Source organism: Salmo salar, chromosome ssa01 (assembly GCF_905237065.1).
Source record: "Salmo salar chromosome ssa01, Ssal_v3.1, whole genome shotgun sequence".
Classification (NCBI taxonomy): domain Eukaryota; kingdom Metazoa; phylum Chordata; class Actinopteri; order Salmoniformes; family Salmonidae; genus Salmo; species Salmo salar.
Genome location: NC_059442.1, coordinates 145972670 through 145995952, shown reverse-complemented (window position 1 = coordinate 145995952; position 23283 = coordinate 145972670). Strand labels below are relative to the sequence as shown.

General features: G+C 44.1%; 1 protein-coding gene and 1 long non-coding RNA gene across 3 annotated transcripts in view; one reads left to right on the top strand and one right to left on the bottom strand.

Annotated features, from left to right (window-relative positions):
- Positions 1-2201: 2201 nt before the first annotated feature.
- Positions 2202-4240, top strand: LOC123726117 (uncharacterized). The gene is made up of 3 exons (XR_006758451.1): positions 2202-2347; positions 2527-3086; positions 3659-4240. It is a non-coding gene; the product is annotated as an uncharacterized lncRNA (long non-coding RNA).
- Positions 4241-9809: 5569 nt separating this feature from the next.
- Positions 9810-23283, bottom strand: part of LOC106567272 (syntaxin-binding protein 1) — a 39684-nt gene continuing 26210 nt past the window's right edge. The window contains exons 8-20 of one of the 2 annotated variants that reach the window (XM_045691766.1): positions 21675-21759; positions 21177-21307; positions 20236-20343; positions 19890-19953; positions 19729-19794; positions 19574-19654; positions 19006-19144; positions 18264-18373; positions 17803-17904; positions 17550-17635; positions 15995-16149; positions 14635-14796; positions 9810-11629 (exon numbers count right to left, since the gene is read on the bottom strand). In XM_045691766.1, the coding sequence (XP_045547722.1) occupies positions 14684-14796; positions 15995-16149; positions 17550-17635; positions 17803-17904; positions 18264-18373; positions 19006-19144; positions 19574-19654; positions 19729-19794; positions 19890-19953; positions 20236-20343; positions 21177-21307; positions 21675-21759 (1240 nt within the window). In that variant the 3' untranslated portion in view covers positions 9810-11629; positions 14635-14683. The remainder of the gene's footprint in view (positions 11630-14634; positions 14797-15994; positions 16150-17549; positions 17636-17802; positions 17905-18263; positions 18374-19005; positions 19145-19573; positions 19655-19728; positions 19795-19889; positions 19954-20235; positions 20344-21176; positions 21308-21674; positions 21760-23283) is intronic. The other variant, XM_045691768.1, reaches the window with a different exon arrangement.

The window sequence follows — 23283 nt, the reverse complement described above, 5'->3', positions numbered from 1 at the left end:
TATGTAACGTTGTCAGGAGGCTACAGTAACCTATGTAACGTTGTCAGGAGGCTACAGTAACCTATGTAACGTTGTCAGGAGGCTACAGTAACCTATGTAACGTTGTCAGGAGGCTACAGTAACCTATGTAACGTTGTCAGGAGGCTACAGTAACCTGTGTAACGTTGTCAGGAGGCTACAGTAACCTATGTAACGTTGTCAGGAGGCTACAGTAACCTATGTAACGTTGTCAGGAGGCTACAGTAACCTATGTAACGTTGTCAGGAGGCTACAGTAACCTATGTAACGTTGTCAGGAGGCTACAGTAACCTATGTAACGTTGTCAGGAGGCTACAGTAACCTATGTAACGTTGTCAGGAGGCTACAGTAATCTATGTAACGTTGTCAGGAGGCTACAGTAACCTATGTAACGTTGTCAGGAGGCTACAGTAACCTATGCTTCAGTGTGGAGGTGCAGGTAGCCTACACACACACACACACCCAGTGGCAAAGATTTCCAGCTGGAATACGTTTTTTATTGATGGAGTGAGGGCTTTGCATAGGCGCTTTGTTAGGATTTTTGTGGGACTGGAAACAAAATGCTTGAAACGTAAAATAAAGCTATTAACCAATTCCCATGCTTTTAAAAGAAAGGTTCTGTTGTAGAACAGTATAGATCACTTTAGATCCCTCAAATAATTGTGTTCTTTTCTGGTTTTTGATTCTGTTCCCTGAACCAGTTCTAACCCTACCTAAGAACACATGAAAACATTGTGTAATGAAGCACTAATATCTGTCTGTCTAGTAACTACACAGTCTACTCTGTGTCAGAAGCATGTACCCTCCTGAGATCAAGCAGGGAGGCTAGCTGTTTGGCAATGTTTCTTTGTCAGTGTCAGTTTATTTGATCCTCCACCTCTCCCCTATCCTCTTTTAAAACCCTCTCTCCTCCTTCTCTCCTCCATCCCCCTCCGGGCCCTGAGCTCTGGTCAGTTGACTAATCGCAAGTTAATCTCTCTCTCTCTCTCTCTCTCTCTCTCTCTCTCTCTCTCTCTCTCTCTCTCTCTCTCTCTCTCTCTCTCTCTCTCTCTCTCTCTCTCTCTCTCTCTCCTTTTATGCTGAGAGTGTTGGCTGGTTGGTGTCTTGCTTCTATCTGGGAAAAGGGGTTATTGCATTGGATCCTACCAGATCCATATATGTATTATTATATTATATATTTATATTTATTCTAAATATCTGGATCCTTCAGTGTTGGCTGGTATTTCAGTGTGTTTCTAATGTGTGGCCTCCCATGGGCAGGTAGAGTTTGATACATCAAGTGAAATGCCAGAAAACCTGAGTCATTTTTACATTATGTGTTTAGATTTCTTTACAGACTTAAAAGCTAGTAAATGTGGAGACTCGGGGGGTAAATACATACCCAATGTTGACTCTTGCATGGTGTGACACTGCATGAGTGGACCCTGCTTGTTGACTCACATATTAATTGGAATGAGTTTAGCAAAATAATGTGTATGGTTTGGCTTGGAATGTCAAATCGATTTGGTTAGCTGGGTCAATTGTAAGTTTTAACACCTATAACACACTTGTGGTGATATTACTTCAATATTACTAACTACAATATTTGGAACAAGTACCATTACTGATCGAGTTTGAACAAAGTTGTGAGGTAGAGAGAGCATCCCCACTTTATATGTATGTCACGTCCTGACCAGTAAAGGGGTCATTTGTAATTGTAGTATGGTCAGGGCGTGGCAGGGGGTGTTTGTTTTGTGTGTTTTGGGTTTTTTGGTTCTAGGGGATTTTGGTTCTAGTTTTCTATTTCTATGTTTCTTTTTCTATGTGTGGCCAGGTATGGCTTCCAATCAGAGGCAAGTGTCTTTCGTTGTCTCTGATTGGAAGCCATACTTAGGCAGCCTGTTTTTTCCTTTGGGTTTGTGGGTGGTTGTTTTCTGTATAGCCTGTGTGCCTTACGGAACTGTTTAGTCGTTTGTTTATTTTGTTTTGAGTGTTCTTTCAAATAAAGAGGAAAGATGAGCACTATACCCGCTGCATTTTGGTCACCGTTGATCGACGTCTGTGACAATGTACTCGTGTGTGTGTGTGTGTGTGTGTGTGTGTGTGTGTGTGTGTGTGTGTGTGTGTGTGTGTGTGTGTGTGTGTGTGTGTGTGTGTGTGTGTGTGTGTGTGTGTCTGTGTGCAAATCTGTGTCCCAGTGAAGCCATCCAGTCTCTACAAGTGGAAATGAGCAGACTGAAAGTGCGACTAGAGGGCAGTCTGAGATAGACCAACCCTCCCAGTCTTGTCAGAGCTCCCCCTCAGCCCAGAACGACCACACACACCCTCTCAGCTGAACACCTTGCATTAGGTTGGCCATTCTTTATATTTTTTTTTAAGTGAGATTTCATCATACATGTGTTACTGTTGAAACAGGTTAATTGCCATTTCTACTGTCCCTTAGGGCTCTGGTCAAAAGTAGTACACTATATTGTCTTCTTTCACCGTATTGATTTTGTAATGTTCCTTTGGATGCCTCTCCTCTCTCAGGTCTGCTCAGCGAAGGAGCGATGGTGGTAGAGAGAGGAAGAGGGGCTACGAGCAGGAGGAGGAGGATAGGGCTCCGAGGTCAACTCCTAGAACATCAGCTTTTGTACCTCGACAGCCTCTAAGACCTGAACTGGATATCAGGGAGTCATGGGCTGTATCCCAAATGGTACCCTATTCCCTATAGGGCTTTGGTCAAAAGTTGTGCACTTTATAGGGAGTAGGGTGCCATTTGGGACTCACCTGGGACACAGATTACCCTTTACATGCATACATACAGTACACTACACAATACACTTCACAATACACTTCACATTACACTTCAACTATACATTTCACAACACACTTAACTATACATTCATCATTTACTAGAGTGTTATTTTTGCTGGGTACCCTAGGTGTAAGTCATCTGGCAAAATATTGATTTTTGTTTGTTTTATCTCCAGCGACAGATTCGGTGCATGCCCAGTCCACACCCAGATATCGGTCCTCCAGACGTATCCCAGAGTCCCCTGCATCACGTGGCAGAGCAGAGACAGTCAGGAACAGAGGAGCCCACAACAGTAAGAACGACTTCTGTTTGAATATAATAATATATACCAATTAGTAGACCCATTTATCCCAAGTGAATGTGCATACATTTTACCTACGGGTGGTCAAACCCACTATCCTGACGTTGCAAGCGTCATACTCTACCAACTGAGCTACAATAGGCTACATGTTGATATGAATGTAAAATATAGTATTTTCATCTGTATTGTATTGTGATTGCAGGGCAGAATGTCAGTATGTCTGTAGGTGGAGGTGGGTATGCTGGTGATGAACCTGACTGTAGAGGGAGGCAGGTCCCTATATATGTCTACAGTGTGCTCCACAGACAGACACACATGGACACACTACACGTTAGAGCTTCTCTCTCAGGCTACATAGTAAATGACATTCTATTCCCTATATAGTGTACTACGCATACGGCTTTGGTCAAAAGTAGTACAATACATAGGGAATAAGGTGCCAGCTGGGTCGCATTCTCAGACTGTGGTGTAATGGTAGTTTGTGTGTCACAGTGTCACTGAGTCGTCTCCACTCCTTTCTGCTCAGTATTTATTCTTCTTTCTCTTTTCTTCTGACTGACAAGACCAGACACTGAGGTGACACTGAGGCTATCCACAGTCACACTGGTCTTCATTCTCATCAATGTTCTATGTGTGGGAGGTCTGAGACATATTGGAACACAAGCAGTGAACACGGTGAATAACAGACATGCCCTTATTAACATCAAGTCGTCCTATAGCTATCTACTGTACACTCACCATTCCCTCCAGTATGGCACCGGAGGGAATGGTGGCCGTTTTACGGGCTCCTGACAAATTGTGCTACTCTGTGTATTTTTGGGCACTAATCCTAACTTTTTTTGTACATAATGTTTCCACAATCCTTTCCTATAACCGAATACAGCATCTGGACATCTGAACAGCTATCACTATTTGGAGGAGGACTTCTACTTCAATGAGTCAGAGGCGAAAGACATATTGATTATCGTGGACCAGGCCGAAATCCCCGACACTTGAAGAAGGAGGAGACGGTGCTATAGAGGCCGATGTGCTGGATACCTGACGAGACTTCGTTGGAGAGTGGATAAATCACCTCTAACCTCCGTTCTATTGGTGAAACTCAAACAGGAAGTACCAGTGACGCGCTCAATACAGAAGTGGTTCGATGAAGCGGATGCTAAGCTACAGGACTGTTTCACTAGCACAGACTGTAATATGTTCTGGGATTCATCCGATGGCATTGAGGAGTTTACCACATCAGTCATCAGCTTCATTAATAAGTGTATCAACGATGTTGTCCCCACAGTGACCTTATGTACAGTTGAAGTCAGAAGTTTACATACACCTTAGCCAAATACATTTAAACTCACTTTTCACAATTCCTGACATTTAATCCTAGTAAAAATTCCCTGTCTTAGGTCAGTTAGGATCACCACTTTATTTTAAGAATGTGAAATGTCAGAATAATAGTAGAGATAATGATTTATTTCAGCTTGTATTTCTTTCATCACATTCCCAGTGGGTCAGAAGTTTACATACGCTCAATTAGTATTTGGTAGTATTGCCTTTAAATTGTTTAGCTTGTGGTCAAACATTTCGGGTAGCCTTCCACAAGCTTCCCACAATAAGTTGGGTGAATTTTGGCCCATTCCTCCTGACAGAGCTGGTGTAACGGAATCAAGTTTGTAGGCCTCCTTGCTCGCACACACTTTTTCAGTTCTACCCACAAATGTTCTATAGGATTGAGGTCAGGGCTTTGTTATGGCCACTCCAATACCTTGACTTTATTGTCCTTATGCCATTTTGCCACAACTTTGGAAGTATGCTTGGGGTCATTGTCCATTTGGAAGACCCATTTGCGACCAAGCTTTAACTTCCTGACTGATGTCTTGAGATGTTGCTTCAATATATCCACATAATTGTCCTCCCTCATGATGCCATCTATTTTGTGAAGTGCACCAGTCCCTCCTGCAGCAAAGCACCCCCACAACATGATGCTGCCACCCCCGTGCTTCACGGTTGGGATGGTGTTCTTCGGCTTGCAAGCCTCACCCTTTTTCCTCTAAACATAACAATGGTCATTATGGTTGAACAGTTCTATTTTTGTTTCATCAGACCAGAGGACATTTCTTCAAAAAGTACGCTCTTTGTCCCCATGTGCAGTTTTAAACCGTAGTCTGGCTTTTTTATGGCGGTTTTGGAGCAGTGGCTTCTTCCTTGCTGAGCGGCCTTTCAGGTTATGTCGATATAGGACTGTACATTCGTCTCTAGGAGACAGAATGTGTCTCTTACATAAGTATTCAGACCCTTTGCTTTGAGACCAGATTGTGTTGAGGCACAGCTCTGGGGAAGGGTACCAAAAAATGTCTGCAGCATTGAAGGTCCCCAAGAACACAGTGGCCTCCGTTCTTTTCTTAAATGGAATAGGTCTGGAACCACCAAGACTCTTACAAGAGCTGGGCGCCCGGCCAAACTGAGTCATCGGGGGAGAAAGGCCATGGTCAGGGAGGTGACCAAGAAACCAATGGTCACTCTGAAAGAGCTCCAGAGTTCCTCTTTGGAGATGGGAGAACCTTCCAGAAACCCAACATCTCTGCAGCACTCCACCCATCAGGCCAAACGGAAGCCACTCTTCAGTAAAATGCACATGACAGCCTGCTTGGAGTTTGCCAAAAGGCACCTAAAGAACTCTCAGACCGTGAGAAACAAGATTCTCTGGTCTGATGAAAGCAAGATTGAACTCTTTGGCCTGAATGCCAAGTGTCACGTCTGGAGGAAACCTGGCACCATCCCTACGGTGAGGCATGGGGGTGGCAGCATCATGCTGTGGGGATGTTTTTCAGCGGCAGGGACTCGGTATCTAGGGAAAGATGAACGGAGCAAAGTACAGAGAGATCCTTGATGAAAATCTGCTCCAGAGTGCTCAGGACCTCGGACTTGGGCGAAGGTTTACCTTCCAACGGGACAACAACCCTAAGCACACAGCTAAGACAACGCAGGATGCCCTTCACTGGCCCAGCCAGAGCCCGGACTTGAACCTGATCAAACATCTCCGGAGAGACCTGAAAATAGCTGTGCAGCGATGTTCCCCATACAACCTGACAGAGCTGAGAGGATCTGCAGAGAAGAATGGGAGAAACTCCCCAAATACAGGTGTGCCAAGCTTGTAGCATCATACCCAATAAGACTTGAGGCTGTAATCACTGCCAAAGGTGCTTCAGCAAAACACTGAGTAAAGGGTCTGAGTACTTATGTAAATGTGATGTTTCAGTTAAAAATAATGAATAAATTAGCAAAAATGTAAAAAAATTTAATAAATGTTTTTTTCCTTTGTCATTATGGTTATTGTGAGTAGATTGATGAGGGACATTTTTTTTTACATCCATTTTAGAATAAGGCTGTAATGTGGCAAAATATGTAAAAAGTTTTTCTACTATTTCTCTTTTCTTTTCTTTGCATTGTAGGGACGGCCCGTATGTGAGCATTTCACTGTTAGTCTACACCTGTTGTTTACGAAGCATGACAAATACAATTGTATTTTATTTGTTTCAATTCCTGTTTGCTGTTGTGTTTAAACGCTTTGTCATTTTAATTGACAAGAAGCCTGTGTTGATTTCTGACTTGCAGACCGGAGGACGGAGAGAGAGACACGGGTCCCGCCCACAAAGGCACCCGGCCAATGAGCTCCCCCCACAGAGATGTGGGAGGCATGTCCTTTGTAGCCCCGACCCTTCCATGCTGGGCAGTGTGCCGCTGGTCCATTGTGTGCCAGTGTGCCCGCCAGTTCTGTGAGTTCCCTGCTCTCTCTCTCTCTCTTTCTTTCTTTCTTTCTTTCTCTTTCTCTGTTTCTTCCTCCGGACATGAAAAGTGTCCATTAGGTTAATTAATAATTTAGCTACAACCCCCTCTTCATCTGCTGCCAACCCTAATGAAATCTCTGAGTTGAGACACAGACTCACCACTTAATGGTGACAACACGAGCAAGCAGCATACTTATGTGGATGAACTCCTGCAGGTGCAGGAGTTCATCTTTTGTCCAAAATACTGACTTGAGGAAATAGATGCTTAGGTTTTGCATTAATCCTGTAATAGTTTTATTAGTGTGAATATTTGAATCACACATAAGTATCTGTCATGATTTCAGCATTGTTTAACATCCCACTTTCTCCCCCTATGTAGTAAGACGAGTAGTAAGTAAGTGTAGTTAGAATCTGTCCTGTTCCCTGCAGGTACTACTCCAGCCCAGTGATAAAGGCAGCTCCATCCCACCCCGAGCCCATCTATGTGTCTCTGAGTGGGGGCGTGGCCTCTGGGGTCAGGGGTTGTGAGCAGGTCAGAGGTGGAGTTGGCCGTTCCGTCTGCTGACCAGCGCTCTCTGAGCCATGCCGTTGAGGCGGCCAGGGGGATGAGGGAGGCCTCCAAACGCATGGCCCGCTCCATCGCCGCTGAACTGCACCACCAGAAGGCGCTGTCACAGTCCTGCATGCACAGATGGATCAGACCAGAAATACACCAGGGTCATATTTATTAAGCACCAAGCAGAAGAAAACCGACTGAAACGGGGAGGGACTTCCTGAATTTGTCCAATAAGAAACGCTTGTTTCCGTTGCAAAACGTTTTGTTACGGTTTGCACTAATGAATACGACTAGGCAAGTCTTTGGACTAACCACTGTGAGGACACAGATGTCTCTAAATGTGCCGTTATGTGTACTGTACACTTAATATTCGGTGTAAGAGTTTGATATGTGGAGTAACATGAAGCAAGTGCCTGGGTACGGATACTAGGACCTCAACCCAGTCATTAAGCCACTGGCTTCTTTGGAACTATTTGATCGTCACCCAGTGGCTCAGCACTTATAGTAAGGTAGGGTCTACACACACTGTACTTTATACAGGTTACTACAGGTTATAGGTTACTTTGTACAGTACATGTTATAGCTTTAGATCAAAGGTGGAGTGCCAATATTGCCATCTCAGGTATCATCTAGAAACAACAAAAATCCATCTCTTACTCATAAAATGCACTTGAATCTGAATTATTTATATATGAATGATTTACGTTTCAAAATAACGGACATATGCTCGTTGAATGTTTAGTTTGCTTTGAAACCTGGAATATTCTTTTCACATTTGTTTTGTTACATTTGAACAATGACTGTGACAAAGAGAAAAGAAATAGCTGCTATGGATCTTCAGGTGAGGAGATTAACTACTCACACATTGATTTCTTCAATTTTTTTACCCTAATTTATTGATTCTAAATCATTTGTTTTGTATTTTGTTCTTGATCATTTTTGTATTGTGTGTAATATTTAGTTAATAAGGTTACTAATTGGTGTCAGTGTTACAGTAGTGTAAACTTGTACCCATCAGGAAAATATTTTATCCGAAAAATAAGCACGTTTGTGTATTAATAGAGTTTGTGTTGAACACAATAATAAGATTTCAGAAATACACATTTATAGGATTTCAGAAATGCAGATTTGGAAAAATCTAGATTCTGGTATATTTTGTACTTTTGTACTGATTGATTATCAAATGATTTTTGTTCAAATATTTTGTAGTAAAACATTTATATTTCTGATTTGAAGCCAAATAAATGTTGATGTTAAAACAGAACACAGAACACTTTATAATGTCACATTCTTGAAACAGTTTTCTATATTTCTCTGGTAATACTGAGTACATGACAGTATGCACCTGTCTCTAATGGTTTGCAAAGTTGTACTAATAGTTGTTATTAAGTAAGGCTAACTAATAGTTGTTATTAAGTAAGGCTGACTAATAGTTGTTATTAAGTAAGGCTGACAAATAGTTGTTATTAAGTAAGGCTGACTAATAGTTGTTATTAAGTAAGGCTGACTAATAGTTGTTATTAAGTAAGGCTGACTAATAGTTGTTATTAAGTAAGGCTGACTAATAGTTGTTATTAAGTAAGGCTGACTAATAGTTGTTATTAAGTAAGGCTAACTAATAGTTATTAAGTAAGGCTGACTAATAGTTATTATTAAGTAAGGCTGACTAATAGTTGGTATTAAGTAAGGCTGACTAATAGTTGTTATTAAGTAAGGCTGACTAATAGTTGTTATTAAGTAAGGCTGACTAATAGTTGTTATTAAGTAAGGCTAACTAATAGTTGTTATTAAGTAAGGCTGACTAATAGTTGTTATTAAGTAAGGCTGACTAATAGTTGTTATTAAGTAAGGCTGACTAATAGTTGTTATTAAGTAAGGCTGACTAATAGTTGTTATTAAGTAAGGCTAACTAATAGTTGTTATTAAGTAAGGCTGACTAATAGTGGTTATTAAGTAAGGCTAATGTTGGTTATAACCAGCTTGTTACTCTTGGCCATGAACTGCAGGTGTGGATGAGTCACCTGGGTGTCACACTATCAGAGACCCATACACACTGAAGTTGTACAAAATATGTGTAACGCATTTGACACAACCCTTTTGATACAATGCAGAATAATTACACACGTGTTGTGGAGACACCCCACAAATCCGTTGTATCACAAAAATATAATTTGTATCACAACCAACAAGTGAAATGTGTTGTACATCAGTTATACAACCTATGTACGGGGCCAGAGATATTCTGCAGGATCTTACTGAAAAATGTGAACCTGAAATGAGTGTCAACTCACAAATACAGCACAGATACACCACAATGAAGAATAGCATAATTGCAACAGAGTAGCTTACAATGTAGCTAAGAATGTGCTGAGTCTTTTGTCCTTGTAATGGAAGCCAATTTATTAGACAGCCTTAGTACATTGGTACACATGAAGTATACTTTTGTTTGTGCTTCAACACTTGCAAATATAGAATCCCAATAAGTTAAACCGGTTTAGGACACAGACTTATGTTTCATTTATTAATATTTCTTCCCTCTGACAAATATCTTGGATATAAATTAATTGAATAGACAGTGAACCCTTTACAACAACTGATAATAGAAAAAATGAAATAGTGTTGGCATAACAGAAAACGCATAGTGCTATCAATATACAACCTGTTTTGCCAGGAAATAGAGAGGAAAAACAGAGAAATAAAATGTTAGTAATATTGGGGTTACATTTTCTTTGCAAAGCCATTCACCATTGGAAGAGTTAAAATGTATCAGAAGATAAAAATAACGGACAGACAAACAAAATATAGATATTAGTTCTTTTCCCAGTTGACCACTACAGCTACAGCTAAAACATCACAAACACGTGACTTCACATTGGCTTTTTTTTTAAAGGAAATCTTTTACTACTTCACAGTCAGAAACATCACCAGTCAACAGTGAGACACTAAAACATCAACATATGGCATATACACAACACACTACTCAGTGCATGACCTGGTTAAACATTTTGATACTAACCAATGATAAGACTTACAATGTGACAGGCTACAATACTGAAATACAAATCGGCCCTTTATGATTATTCTTTAAACATCTGCAAGCAATGGCCTTTTGACACTCAACCGTGAAATCTCTCCAGAGAAAAGGAAAAGGATGTGGTGAGTAAATACTTCCAGTCTTATGGCTGGAGGAAGGATGCTTCTACCATTCTGTAGCTATTTACAGAGTCCCGTTTTTCTCTATCCTCAGACCTAGGGTCAGTTTGGCTGTTTGTTACTGTCTAACTCACAGAGAGTACTGTGATTAAAGGATCTCTTAGGTCGCTTGGTCTCAGTATTGCCATACTGAAGGATATACAGTAACAGTCCACACAATGTTCAGGCATGCTACCAGGGATGGAAATTAAGCTAGCCTGCTAGCCTATGGCTAGTACTTTTCAGACCGGGCTAGTAGAAAATGTGCCCAACTAGTCCAACGGCTAGTGAAATGTTGTATTTTAAAATATCGCATGGCACAGATTTTGGACTAGTAAAAATTGCAGTCTACTAGCCTGGCTGGCCAGTGCCCAAAATCCTTAGGTTCCATCCCTGTATGCTACTGATACAAATGTCTTGACCAGCTAGGATTCTCCCACCTAATAGGACAGGGATGAGTTATATTGCATGTTGAGTGATATGATCTTACTGCATTGACTTTCCTAGTGCCAACCAACTCCAGTAAGGCATCCCTCCTCCACCCACTACCAATACAAATCACACCAATAAGATAAACTGAGGGAACAAACAGAGAAAACCTCTACGTTTTACACATTCTAGCAGGTTTCATAGCATACAATATTACATTTGGTACTTTCAGTTTCAAATGACCTTAGTTGATATTTAAACCTTTTTTAAATAAGTTCCGTTATTTGCATCCATTGTAAAACATGAGAATACTTGCAACATGATTTTATTTCTGTTTCAACATATATTTTTTTCACCAATGCTATCATTGTTTTATATTTTTATTCTTCTCGTGCAAGATGAGATGCTTACACAATTCATGAAGGATTTTTGGGAGGGTGACTGGGGGATGTGAAGGGTAGAGGAAAGGAGATAGACAGATGGGGCTGGGTGATTTTAGCTTGCTGGTTCCTCGTCTGGTTTGTTCATGGTCTTGAGCTGTTCCAGGAGGGCGGTGGGGGTGAAGACGTGGGTTGATCCTAGAGAGGTGGACAGATACGCAGCAGAGGAAGCACACAGACAGAGCATTATATTAGAGCTGCCCAAACATAAGCCTGCCAGGAAAATGTGTTTTCAGCTCTTGCTCTGAATGCTTAGATGAAACCACTGTATTCTTGAGAAAAAAAATGTTGGAAATAAGATAAACATATACGTACAACCAAAAAACTTGAAATCATAGTCAATAGTCAGCATTTGGAGAATGTATTGGTTATCATTATTGGTTATCATACGATGTGTGGGCTATTCACACGTTTTAGAGATTCAAAGGAGATTGGTGGGGTAATGGACTGCCTGCCAAAAACACACATGCACTGACATCACAGCGCTGGCAGGATTCTGTGAGCTGCAAAGCACTGGTGGTAGAACCCTGTGACCACACCTATAGGAGAGTGCAGCGAACCAGCTGTAAGCTTGTGCATGTGACCTAAGAAGCTTTTATCACAGTGCATGCAAACATCAGCAATATGAAAAACCTGGTCAAAACACTTCAAAAAAAGAAAAGCAGATTTCAGTCCAACCATTCTCTGATTGGATGACATCAGGGAAGTAATTTTGCCTATGCTTGTGAATGAAAATGTGAAATTGAAAGCTAAACACAACAGCACCACCAAAATATGAATGAGCTGACTTTTTCATAGCTGAAGACACATTTCGGACACAGTATAACTCAGGAGGTATAGGATTGGAGTCAACCAAACATTTGTCCATCTAGTTTATCACTTTGTCACTAAGATGTTGAGTGTGTTAATGGCTTACCCTCCATCTTGGACAAACCAAGGCCTTCATAAAGCAAACCGCTGGACCAAAGTTCTGATTTACTCCCCATACCTACTCAACAGTTTAATCAGTAGTATTGTTATTCTTCATCGTTTGTTCTAAAGCAAAGCTGCATGTTTCTGTCATATTGGCTCAACAAGGAAGACGCATAGGTTTACCTGTTGCTAGGTAGAATTCAATTAAAGCTCAGTAAATCTAAATTGGTCCTGGCAGTTAGGCCTTTCTAGCTGTGGCATGACAGCCAATCAGGAGTGGTTTATCCCAGCATCAATAGGCATAGGCAGAGACAGGAGAGGAAGAGGCAAGTCCATCTTAAGTTGGGTCACCATGGGGATGCAGGCATCATGGGTGTACGGGAGCGTGGGGTGGGGTGAGGTGGGGTTGGGGTGAGCAGTAGTCACAGATCAACTTTGGACTGGCCTTGCCTGGTTCTCTCCTGTCTCTCAGCGTCTGAAACACACATCTTTGCAGGCCTTTGGCCAGAAACACAACACTTTGATCCATGTTGCTCCCCAACACTCACTACATATCCAAATACCAGATAACAGAAACAAACAGTTTTTTTGTAAATAAACAATGGTCATTTTGTTCTGGAAGTGTTGAATGTGGCAATATGTGGTAAAGAGTCCATACTGCACGGTGATCGATACTTACTAAGAAAACACCAAAACCATAAAACCAAAAGTTGTTTGAAAAGGATATAGCTTTAGCAGATAAGCAAGAACGAAATGGATGTCCTTTGCTAATGTGTTGAGGGAAACTCACTCAGGAGACAGCTTTAAAGGGACAGTGCAAGACTCTGGTAATTAAGCCGTTTTTCTACTTACCCAGAGTCAGATTAACTTGTGGATACCGCTAGCGTACCTGTTGACTTCCAGTCGTTGTGCTAACACTAGTTAGCATTAGCTTGCAAAACTACCTCTAACTTCCTTCATACTGGACACAAAGACATAAAAATGCTATCCACTAGTTAATTTGACTCTGGGGAAGTAGAAAATAAATCTTAATTGCCAGAATCTCACACTATCCCTTTAACAAAGTGTGCAGGAAAATATCTTTGACAGTGTGGGGAAAATCTTACTTACTTAATTAAACAAAATCCCCAAATTAGGCAGTGATGTGGTAATTGATAATATTGGTGTTCGAAAAGTAGACCTATGATATGTGCTTTTATATTCCTGTCTTTTTGTCCCAAAACCCATTTTGGTCTACTATTGGTTGACTATGCTGTATGGGCAACATATGGTGTTGCTAGGGAGAAAATATGGAGCTATATGCGAAAGAAAGTGAGGGAGGCAATTGTGAAGGCTTTTTATGATGTGTTGCATCTTTTCTAGGTGCTAAAGCATATCGAGTGAACATCGCTACATTCCCAGTGTCAGTGTCTGCAGAGAAGCACAGTGTCCGACGGAGTGGAGATAGCAGTAGGGACAAACATTAGTGTTCTCTGCAGATGACTCGTGGGCCATGTAAGCATGCATGTGATGTCTGGTGGACTGAGAGAGCGTGAAGTGGAGGAGAGGGGGAGAAAGTTGGAAGATTGAGAAAAAAAAAGAGAGAACGAAAAAAACGAGAATCCTTTCTTGAAATCCAACATCAACTCAAGAACCTATCCTGTAAGAAACCACTAAATCAAGTTGATTGTCTTGAAGGTGTTAATTATAAAAAAAAGAATTAGATTGTAATAATAAAGTAGAAAAAGATGGATCTCGGGGGTAGATTAAATCTGCGCCAAAAAAGGATTAATTCTGGGAAGTAGGGTATGAAACAGGCTGAGAGGGCCCTGAGGGCAGAGAGGGCGATTTAATCCACCCAGCTGAGATGATGTGGAGGGGGAGAGGGGCAGCAGGGATGAGGTCAGGACGCCTGTAGCAAGGCCAGCTCACACAGGCTTCACTACCTGAAGGCCCAACAGACAGATACTGCAACACATGCCCATTCTATCTGTCAGCAGCATGGCATGGCCAATCGCTACCGGCTGTGAAGGTCACCAATCACACTGTATCACGCTGTGACTGGGTGTTGGCCTGCAGGAGGTGGAGCTTGAGGTAACTGGGAAATGCAGTGAGCCAGGGACCAGACAGCCATCCCTGAGGGTAGGGGGCGGAGTTAAACAGTACTGAGTGTAGTAAGAGGAGTACGGAGGGGAAAAAAGCCCTTGTGCTGTGGGGGTTCAGAAAGGGCTTCTTTGCGCGGCTGCCTTTACTTTGTCAGAGTGTGATTTCTCTCTCCCTCCCTCCCTCTCTCTGTCTGTCTCACTCGTCTGAGCCTGCGTCTGGCTCTTCAAAGGACACCCTAGTGGACTCTCGGAAGTCAGGGTGCTGCAGGTCCGTTAAGAATTTGATGGGGGTGATGGTGTGGGTGGAACCTGTGGAGGAACAGAGGGTGCTTCACGCTCATTTCTCATCACATGCCACGCCCCCCACGCCACTTTCTCTCTTCTGCCCCTTCCTTGCCATCTCCAAAAGAAGGGGTTAAACACGCCACTGCACAGCACCACCCACATACTGTACACACACACACACACACACACACACACACACACGAAACCCAGATGCACAGAAAAAGACAGGGTGTAGCTGCAATTCAAAGACAACAGTGTTATAGACAGAACAAGACTGAATCCAAAAGTAAAAGCATAGCACAGCAAAAACAACATAGGAGACACCCCCTCCCTTAGGACAAGGACTGGCTGACTCGACAGACAACATTCAATGAACAGGGAACACATGTCACCCAAAAGGGGTTTAAACATATCATAGGTGGTATTCCAGATAAGTGTTCATCAGAAACATAACGTTTTCCTCCATCTAAGTTGCTAGATATAGCACTAAATCCAGCACTACAAAAATAGTGTTGATTGCTTCAATAGGAAAACTAGGGTCATGACATAAGCTTATGCTTAATTAACCTTTACTGACTGGGATTCATGGAGTGGGTGTATGGGAGTCAGAAAGCAAATTGAGGTCAACTCTGTTGGTGTGTGGATGAGTCAAAATGTTCATGAAGTACGGTCGAGTGCGGTAGGCGCTCAAAAGAGAGAAAGATTATCTGGATGACTTCCCTGCTTCGTTCTTCTTTATTCACTTGTGGTCAACACAGTGGGAACAGAATACAGTTACATTGGCACTGATGATGGCAGACACATGTGTATTCATGTTCTGCTATGCTGACCACAATGAATGGGGACATAACAGAAGTAGCTAATGTACGAGAGTCACTCAGTTAGTGAAGGATGCCCATTTCACAATCTACATCCTAGCCCACATCCCTAAGGCACCTTGTGTAGATCTTGAAAAGAATTGTGTAGATATAAGCCATTCCACCTAGCCTATCAGAGGGCATTGTGGACATATTACCGTACTGTGGCTACCTATCGAGACTTTTCAGACCTACAAGTGCCCAGAGGGAGGGGCTCTGTGTCCATTTGAAATGAATCTGCATTCTTGAATAAATTAAAGGAATCTGTGTGTTAATGTACCACCAATGTCACACTCCCTACGGAGGAGTCCCTCGTATCCCCCCCTCGACCTGCGCCCAGTGGCGCCCCCCGGTGTCAGACTCACCAATGATGGCCTCCCACTTCCCATTGGCCTGTGTGACCTCGTAGGCAGAGCGCATCTCGCTGAAGGACGCGCCTCCAATGATGAAGACCATGACGCGTGGCCCAGTGCGGTACTCGCCTGGGGTCTTATTCTTGTGCCAGTGGCCATAACGGGCACTGCCAGGGAGGGAGAAGCACAATCACAAGGGTGGAATATCACAGTCTTACTCTATTGAACTATTTCAACACTGCTGTACTGAGTTAGGAATGAGTCTAACTAACTAGGAAGAGAGGTAAGAGGGCAGAGGTAGAGTCCTTCTCTGTGTGGAGAGAACTAGCTAATCTTATCCATCTGTCTTTGTTCCAGGGTCTGTCTCCAACTGAGTCAATAACACACACTGCCACGTTCCAGGCTGAATACATTGCAGGCACATGCCAGATCTCACGACACCGGGATTATTTTTTACATTTACGTCATTTAGCAGACGCTCTTATCCAGAGCGACTTACAAATTGGTGCATTCACCTTATGATATCCAGTGGAACAACCACTTTACAATAGTACATCTATATCTTTTTTTGGGGGGGGGGGGTGGTTAGAAGGATTACTATATCCTATCCCAGGTATTCCTTAAAGAGGTGGGGTTTCAGGTGTCTACGGAAGGTGGTGATTGACTCTGCTGTCCTGGCGTCGTGAGGGAGCTTGTTCCACCATTATATTTACAATTTAGTCATTTAGCAGACACTCTTATCCTGAGTGACTTACAGTTAGTGTATTCATCTTAAGATAGCTGGGGGGGGGAGTCAAACGCAAGTGTTATAATGTATCAGCAAACCACATCATATGATGTAGCAATCTGATGCCTCACTGCGCAGTCTAACGTCTGTAATGTAGTCAGTCTGGATTGCGACCAGTGTGTGTGAGCGTGTTTGGCTGTGGCATGGGTGTGCGAGGTGTGAAATATGCTCATGTAACTGAGCCTGCCTTTGGATTCCCAGAGCTTCTTTCCCAATAAGTCAATAACATTGGAGGGGTGAATGACTGGTGGATGACTGGTGGACAGATCTGATCAATGCGCACACAATGAAGGTCTAGAGAGGAGAGGGATATGCAAGATGCAGGGGTCAATGTGTCAGCACCCTCTCATCATTCCCCAGTGCCCACACCACCACCAATCCTCTCTCCCTGTGGTAGTAGTGTGAGGGTCAGATACCTTGGCTGGGTCCCAAATGGCACCCTATTCCTTATTTTGTGCATTACGTTTGAACAGAGCCCTCTGTTGCAGTATGTTTCATTAAATGCCCTCTTCTCCGTAACTGAATATTTGTTTGGTTTCACTGCTCTTAGTCCCGCCCTTTCTCTCTTCTACAGCCAATCAGAGTATTGATCTCCCCTCCCCTTCGGAGCTCAAATTACTATTAATCTACGTCCCTCCATTCTTTGTAATCTCAATAGTGCTACTATAGTGCAAAACATTCCAGTGACTCTTCTGCAATACATTCCAGTGACTATACTGCAATACATTCCAGTGTGTGTGTGTGTGTGTGTGTGTGTGTGTGTGTGTGTGTGTGTGTTACCTGACTGCAGTGCTGCTGAAAGAGGCAGAGGAGCGGGTAGAGATGTAGGGGTAGTGCTTGGTGTCCAGCTTATCTTCAATAACATCCTACAGGGATGACAAGGAGAGAGGCAGAGCAAGAGAACGGTTAGCAAATACACACTAAAGACAAGCTGGGATGGCCTGAACCCCCCCCCCACAACACACACACACACACACACACACACACACACACACACACACACACACAAAAATGTGAATGTCCAGTAACTGACCTCCATGATGTCCTTGACCAGTGGTGTCCAACGGGACAGCTGATAGGTCTGCGCACTCACACGTTCCTTCCTGTCCAGCTTCTTTCCCCTGCGAAGGGTGGACTAGAGGAGGGAGGAGGAACATGGGGTGAAAAGAACAAAGGGATAGAGAGAAATTATTCATTCGATTGTTTAAGTGTTTATTTGGAATCCATACAAAAGGAATAATATGGTAGGAACGTAGAAGAGAGCGTGTGACAGAGAGAGAGAGAGAGAGAGAGAGCGTGTGAGAGAGAGAGAGCGAGCGAGAGAGGACAGAGAGAGTGAGAGAGAGAGTGAGAGAGAGAGACAGTATGGGCAGGAGAGAGAGATGGTGTGTAGTAGGTGTTGAAAAGGTGTTGGTGCATCTATGCCCTTGATTGCAGCTCCAGGAGGGACGGAAGAGGAGGCTGGATAGACAGAAGGTGGAAGTGCTGACTCACGTCTGTGATGATGGGCACGCCCAGGTGGGCCATGTTGGTGATGATCTCACTGTCCTCAGGTGGGATCTGAGCATGCTGGATGAGCTTGTTCAGGTTCTCCTCCGTGATGCCTACCCAACAACACACCACAGGTTGTTAAGCTCTTATGGGTTACCATTAAACCATCATTTATACCCTTTGTATACCATGCAAAATGGCGATCCTGCATCGTTGGATGAATTACAAATTGCGTCGCTGCACACATTTGTGTATTGATATGTAACTACTGCCAACTTGCGCAGCTTGCATTACGTTTGTATGTAGGTTTTAAAATAAGCTTCAGGAATAAACAGGAAAAGCTGATCCTAGATCAGCTGTTAGGGTTAAGATTGTGTTTGAGGCTAGGGTTGAACTGGGATGTGGACATGAAGCTAGGGTTACAGTTAGGGTTGTGGTTGAGGGTTGAACTGGGATGTGGAGGTGCAGCTAGGGTTACAGTTAGGGTTGTGGTTGAGGGTTGAACTGGGATGTGGACGTGCAGCTAGGGTTACAGTTAGGGTTGTGGTTGAGGGTTGAACTGGGATGTGGACGTGCAGCTAGGGTTACAGTTAGGGTTGTGGTTGAGGGTTGAACTGGGATGTGGACGTGCAGCTAGGGTTACAGTTAGGGTTGTGGTTGAGGCTAGGGTTGAATTGGGATGTGGACATGAAGCTAGGTTTAGGGTAAATGTTAGGGTTAAAGGTCAAGCGTCTCTCAATCTCACCGTTCTTGAGGAAGATGTAAAGGAGGATGATGCGGATCTTGTCGTGCGTGGTGACATTGGCATCCAGCAGGATGGGCACGATGGCCCTCATGGGGTCCTTGATCTTCTCCCCCTCAGCGTCTGTACCCATGGCCAGGTCCTACGTGCCAGAGACAGAGAGGAGATTACCGATACATCCCATAGCACCCTATTCAATATATAGCGCCCTATATAAGGAAGTAAGTAAGTAAGTAGAGTCAGAACGGCTCATAGGATCAGGAACCTATCTCCTGTTTCTGTAGCGTGAGGCAGCTTCCCTGGACAGGACGCTAGTCTATCGCAGGGCCTTACCCCCAATCTCCTTAATGCTAAGTGCCAAGTAGAGTATTCATCAGGTCCTATTTTTTACAGGTATGGCTCGGTCGGGGATCGAACTCCCAACATCAGGGCGGACACTAACCACTGAGTTCATTATAGTGCCCTAGAATGAGTCTCTTCTCTCATCTTCTCATCCCTTTCCACCTCTTCCATCCCTCTGCCCCTTCCCTGCTCTCCCCTCTTCCCCTCCTCTCTTGTTCCTCTCCTTTACCTGCTCCACACGACACAACTTGTCCACTGTGCCCTGGTAGTGCTTCATGCAGTCCTCAGCCAGCTGCAGGTGAGTGGAGTACTGCAACACACAGGGAGAGGTCAGTATACACACACACACACACACACACACACACACACACACACCTCTCTAACCTTGCTCAGCTCCTTCTGGTACTGGGGCATCTTCTTCAGCATCTGAGAGAGGTCCCTCATGGTGGTCTGTTGGAACACACAACATGGTTACGTTCTCTCTCCACTCAGCCATAAAAACGTACTGACAGGGAGGCTTTCTGAAAGCATCTCTCCCTCCTTACCTTCTCTCCAGCAGTGTTCATCCTCTTGCTAGCAGAAAAGTCCTTCAGTTGGCGTGTCACCTCCCTGATGGCAGTTAGAGAAGATAGATAGCATAAGAGAGCTAGTAAGTAATAGAGCTCGACTTTGTTCTGACTTTATTGAGTTAATATCAACCAGTGGCAGTGACATACACGAGAGAAAGAGAGAGAGAGAGAGAGAAACAGAGAGAAAGAGAGGGAAACAGAGAGAAAGAGAGGGAGAGATAGAAACAGAGAGAAAGAGGGAGAGGAGAGAGAAAGAAAGAGGGAGAGGGAGAGAGAAAGAGAGGGAGAGAGAAAGAGAGGGAGAAACGGGTGTGTGACTTACGTGGACACCTCAGCGATATGTTTGTGTCTGAGCCCCACCCACAGGTCATCATCCTCATGCAGCAGGACCTCCTTCTGAGAAGTGTCTCCCATCCCAGGGGAATCATATCTGATACAGACAGACAGACAGACAGACAGACAGACAGACAGACAGACAGACAGACAGACAGACAGACAGACAGACAGACAGACAGACAGACAGACAGACAGACAGACAGACAGACAGACAGACAGACAGACAGACAGACAGACAGACAGACAGACAGACAGACAGACAGACAGACAGACAGACAGACAGACAGACAGACAGTCGGACAGACAGAAACAGAGAGAGGCAGACAGACAGACGGACATGAATAGACAGATAGACAGACATGAATGAACAGTCAGACAGATAGAGATGAATGGACAATCAGACAGATAGACAGTCAGACAGATAGACAAGGGGAGAGACAAAGATAAATTGGATCCATACATAAAAACAGGCAAAAGCACTCCACGTATATTTACTGTAATCTACCTTAGCAACATTATGTGTGACTTTTTCTACACTACAGAAACTCTAGCACATAGGATTTCCAGCACAGCAAAGTATTTCAACACAAAACCACACCAGATTCAAAAGCTATTCTTCGAACCTGGCACAGATGCTTGAGTCCTGAATGTGTGTGGATGGGAAAGGCACTCTGATCAAAGTCTCTAGTGATCTAAAACACCACAGATGATTACCTTGTAGTGAACGTTTTGTGGGCGCTACAGCAGCCCTCCCTCAACTGATTGTGTTCTTCTATTTACAGTAGTTACAGCTAAACCTTAGCAGCTAGCTAGGCCTTAGCCTGTCTGTTTCCTTGGAGACAGATGAAGAGAGGGATGTGAATACAGAGACACACACACATTGGAACACGCACATACATACACACACAAACACACGCACGCGTGTACCTGTAGACGTCGTTTTCGATGGGCAGCAGGTCGTAGCCCATGGCCTGGAAGGTGAGCTCATGCAGGACGGGGGAGACGGGGTCAAAAGCCCTGTCCAGGATGATCAGCTGAGAACGAGCCTTATCAGGACCCTGCAGAGAAAGTAGGATGGAGAGATGGAGGGATGGAGAGATGGAGGAGGGGTAGAGGAGAGAGGTGAAGATTCACTCTGTCCTGATAGGTCCTACATGAAAGATATATGTAGTATAAATAATAATAATAATAATAATGTAATACATTTAATTTATAACAAGCTTTTCATTGAAAGACAATTACAAAGTGCCACAGTGAGTGCAAGGTGGGATCTTTTGTTAAAGTAGCACACAATAACAATACATTTCAGTATAGTATCTTCTTCTAGGTTCTCATATTTTCACTGCTAATACATTTCCTTCTGCCTCTCATTTTGTTATCTAATAAGCACTCTCCCCTCCTTCCCTCGTTCCATCCCTGCCTCACCTCTCCCATGGTGGGGTCATCAGCCTTGTAGGCATCCAGTTTGTCCTGCAACAGCTGGGCCAGGGTGGCATTGTCTTTGTACTCACTGATAGAGAGACAGACAAAGAGACAGAGAGACAGACAGAGAGACAGACAGACCGACAGACCGACAGACCGACAGACAGACAGACAGACAGACAGACAGACAGACAGACAGACAGACAGACAGACAGACAGACAGACAGACAGACAGACACAGACAGACAATGAAAACTGAAAATATTAGCCCCACCTCCCTCCTGTCAATGAGAGTTTACCTCCCTCCTGTCAATGAGAGGCTGCCTCCCTTCTGTCAATGAGAGGAAGCCTCCCTCCTGTCAATGAGAGGAAGCCTCCCTCCTGTCAATGAGAGTTTACCTCCCTCCTGTCAATGAGAGGTTACCTCCCTCCTGTCAATGAGAGTTTACCTCCCTCCTGTCAATGAGAGGAAGCCTCCCTCCTGTCAATGAGAGTTTACCTCCCTCCTGTCAATGAGAGTTTACCTCCCTCCTGTCAATGAGAGTTTACCTCCCTCCTGTCAATGAGAGGAAGCCTCCCTCCTGTCAATGAGAGGAAGCCTCCCTCCTGTCAATGAGAGGAAGCCTCCCTCCTGTCAATGAGAGGAAGCCTCCCTCCTGTCAATGAGAGGAAGCCTCCCTCCTGTCAATGAGAGGCTGCCTCCCTCCTGTCAATGAGAGGCTACCTCCCTCCTGTCAATGAGAGTCAGCCTCCCTCCTGTCAATGAGAGTCAGCCTCCCTTCTGTCAATGAGAGTCAGCCTCCCTTCTGTCAATGAGAGTCTGCCTCCCTTCTGTCAATGAGAGGAAGCCTCCCTCCTGTCAATGAGAGGAAGCCTCCCTCCTGTCAATGAGAGACTGCCTCCCTTCTGTCAATGAGAGTCAGCCTCCCTTCTGTCAATGAGAGTCAGCCTCCCTTCTGTCAATGAGAGTCAGCCTCCCTTCTGTCAATGAGAGTCTGCCTCCCTTCTGTCAATGAGAGTAAGCCTCCCTCCTGTCAATGAGAGTTTACCTCCCTCCTGTCAATGAGAGGTTACCTCCCTCCTGTCAATGAGAGGAAGCCTCCCTCCTGTCAATGAGAGGAAGCCTCCCTCCTGTCAATGAGAGGAAGCCTCCCTCCTGTCAATGAGAGGAAGCCTCCCTCCTGTCAATGAGAGGAAGCCTCCCTCCTGTCAATGAGAGGAAGCCTCCCTCCTGTCAATGAGAGGAAGCCTCCCTCCTGTCAATGAGAGGCTGCCTCCCTCCTGTCAATGAGAGGCTGCCTCCCTTCTGTCAATGAGAGTCAGCCTCCCTTCTGTCAATGAGAGTCAGCCTCCCTTCTGTCAATGAGAGTCAGCCTCCCTTCTGTCAATGAGAGTCTGCCTCCCTTCTGTCAATGAGAGTCTGCCTCCCTCCTGTCAATGAGAGTTTACCTCCCTCCTGTCAATGAGAGGTTACCTCCCTCCTGTCAATGAGAGGTTACCTCCCTCCTGTCAATGAGAGTTTACCTCCCTCCTGTCAATGAGAGGAAGCCTCCCTCCTGTCAATGAGAGGAAGCCTCCCTCCTGTCAATGAGAGGAAGCCTCCCTCCTGTCA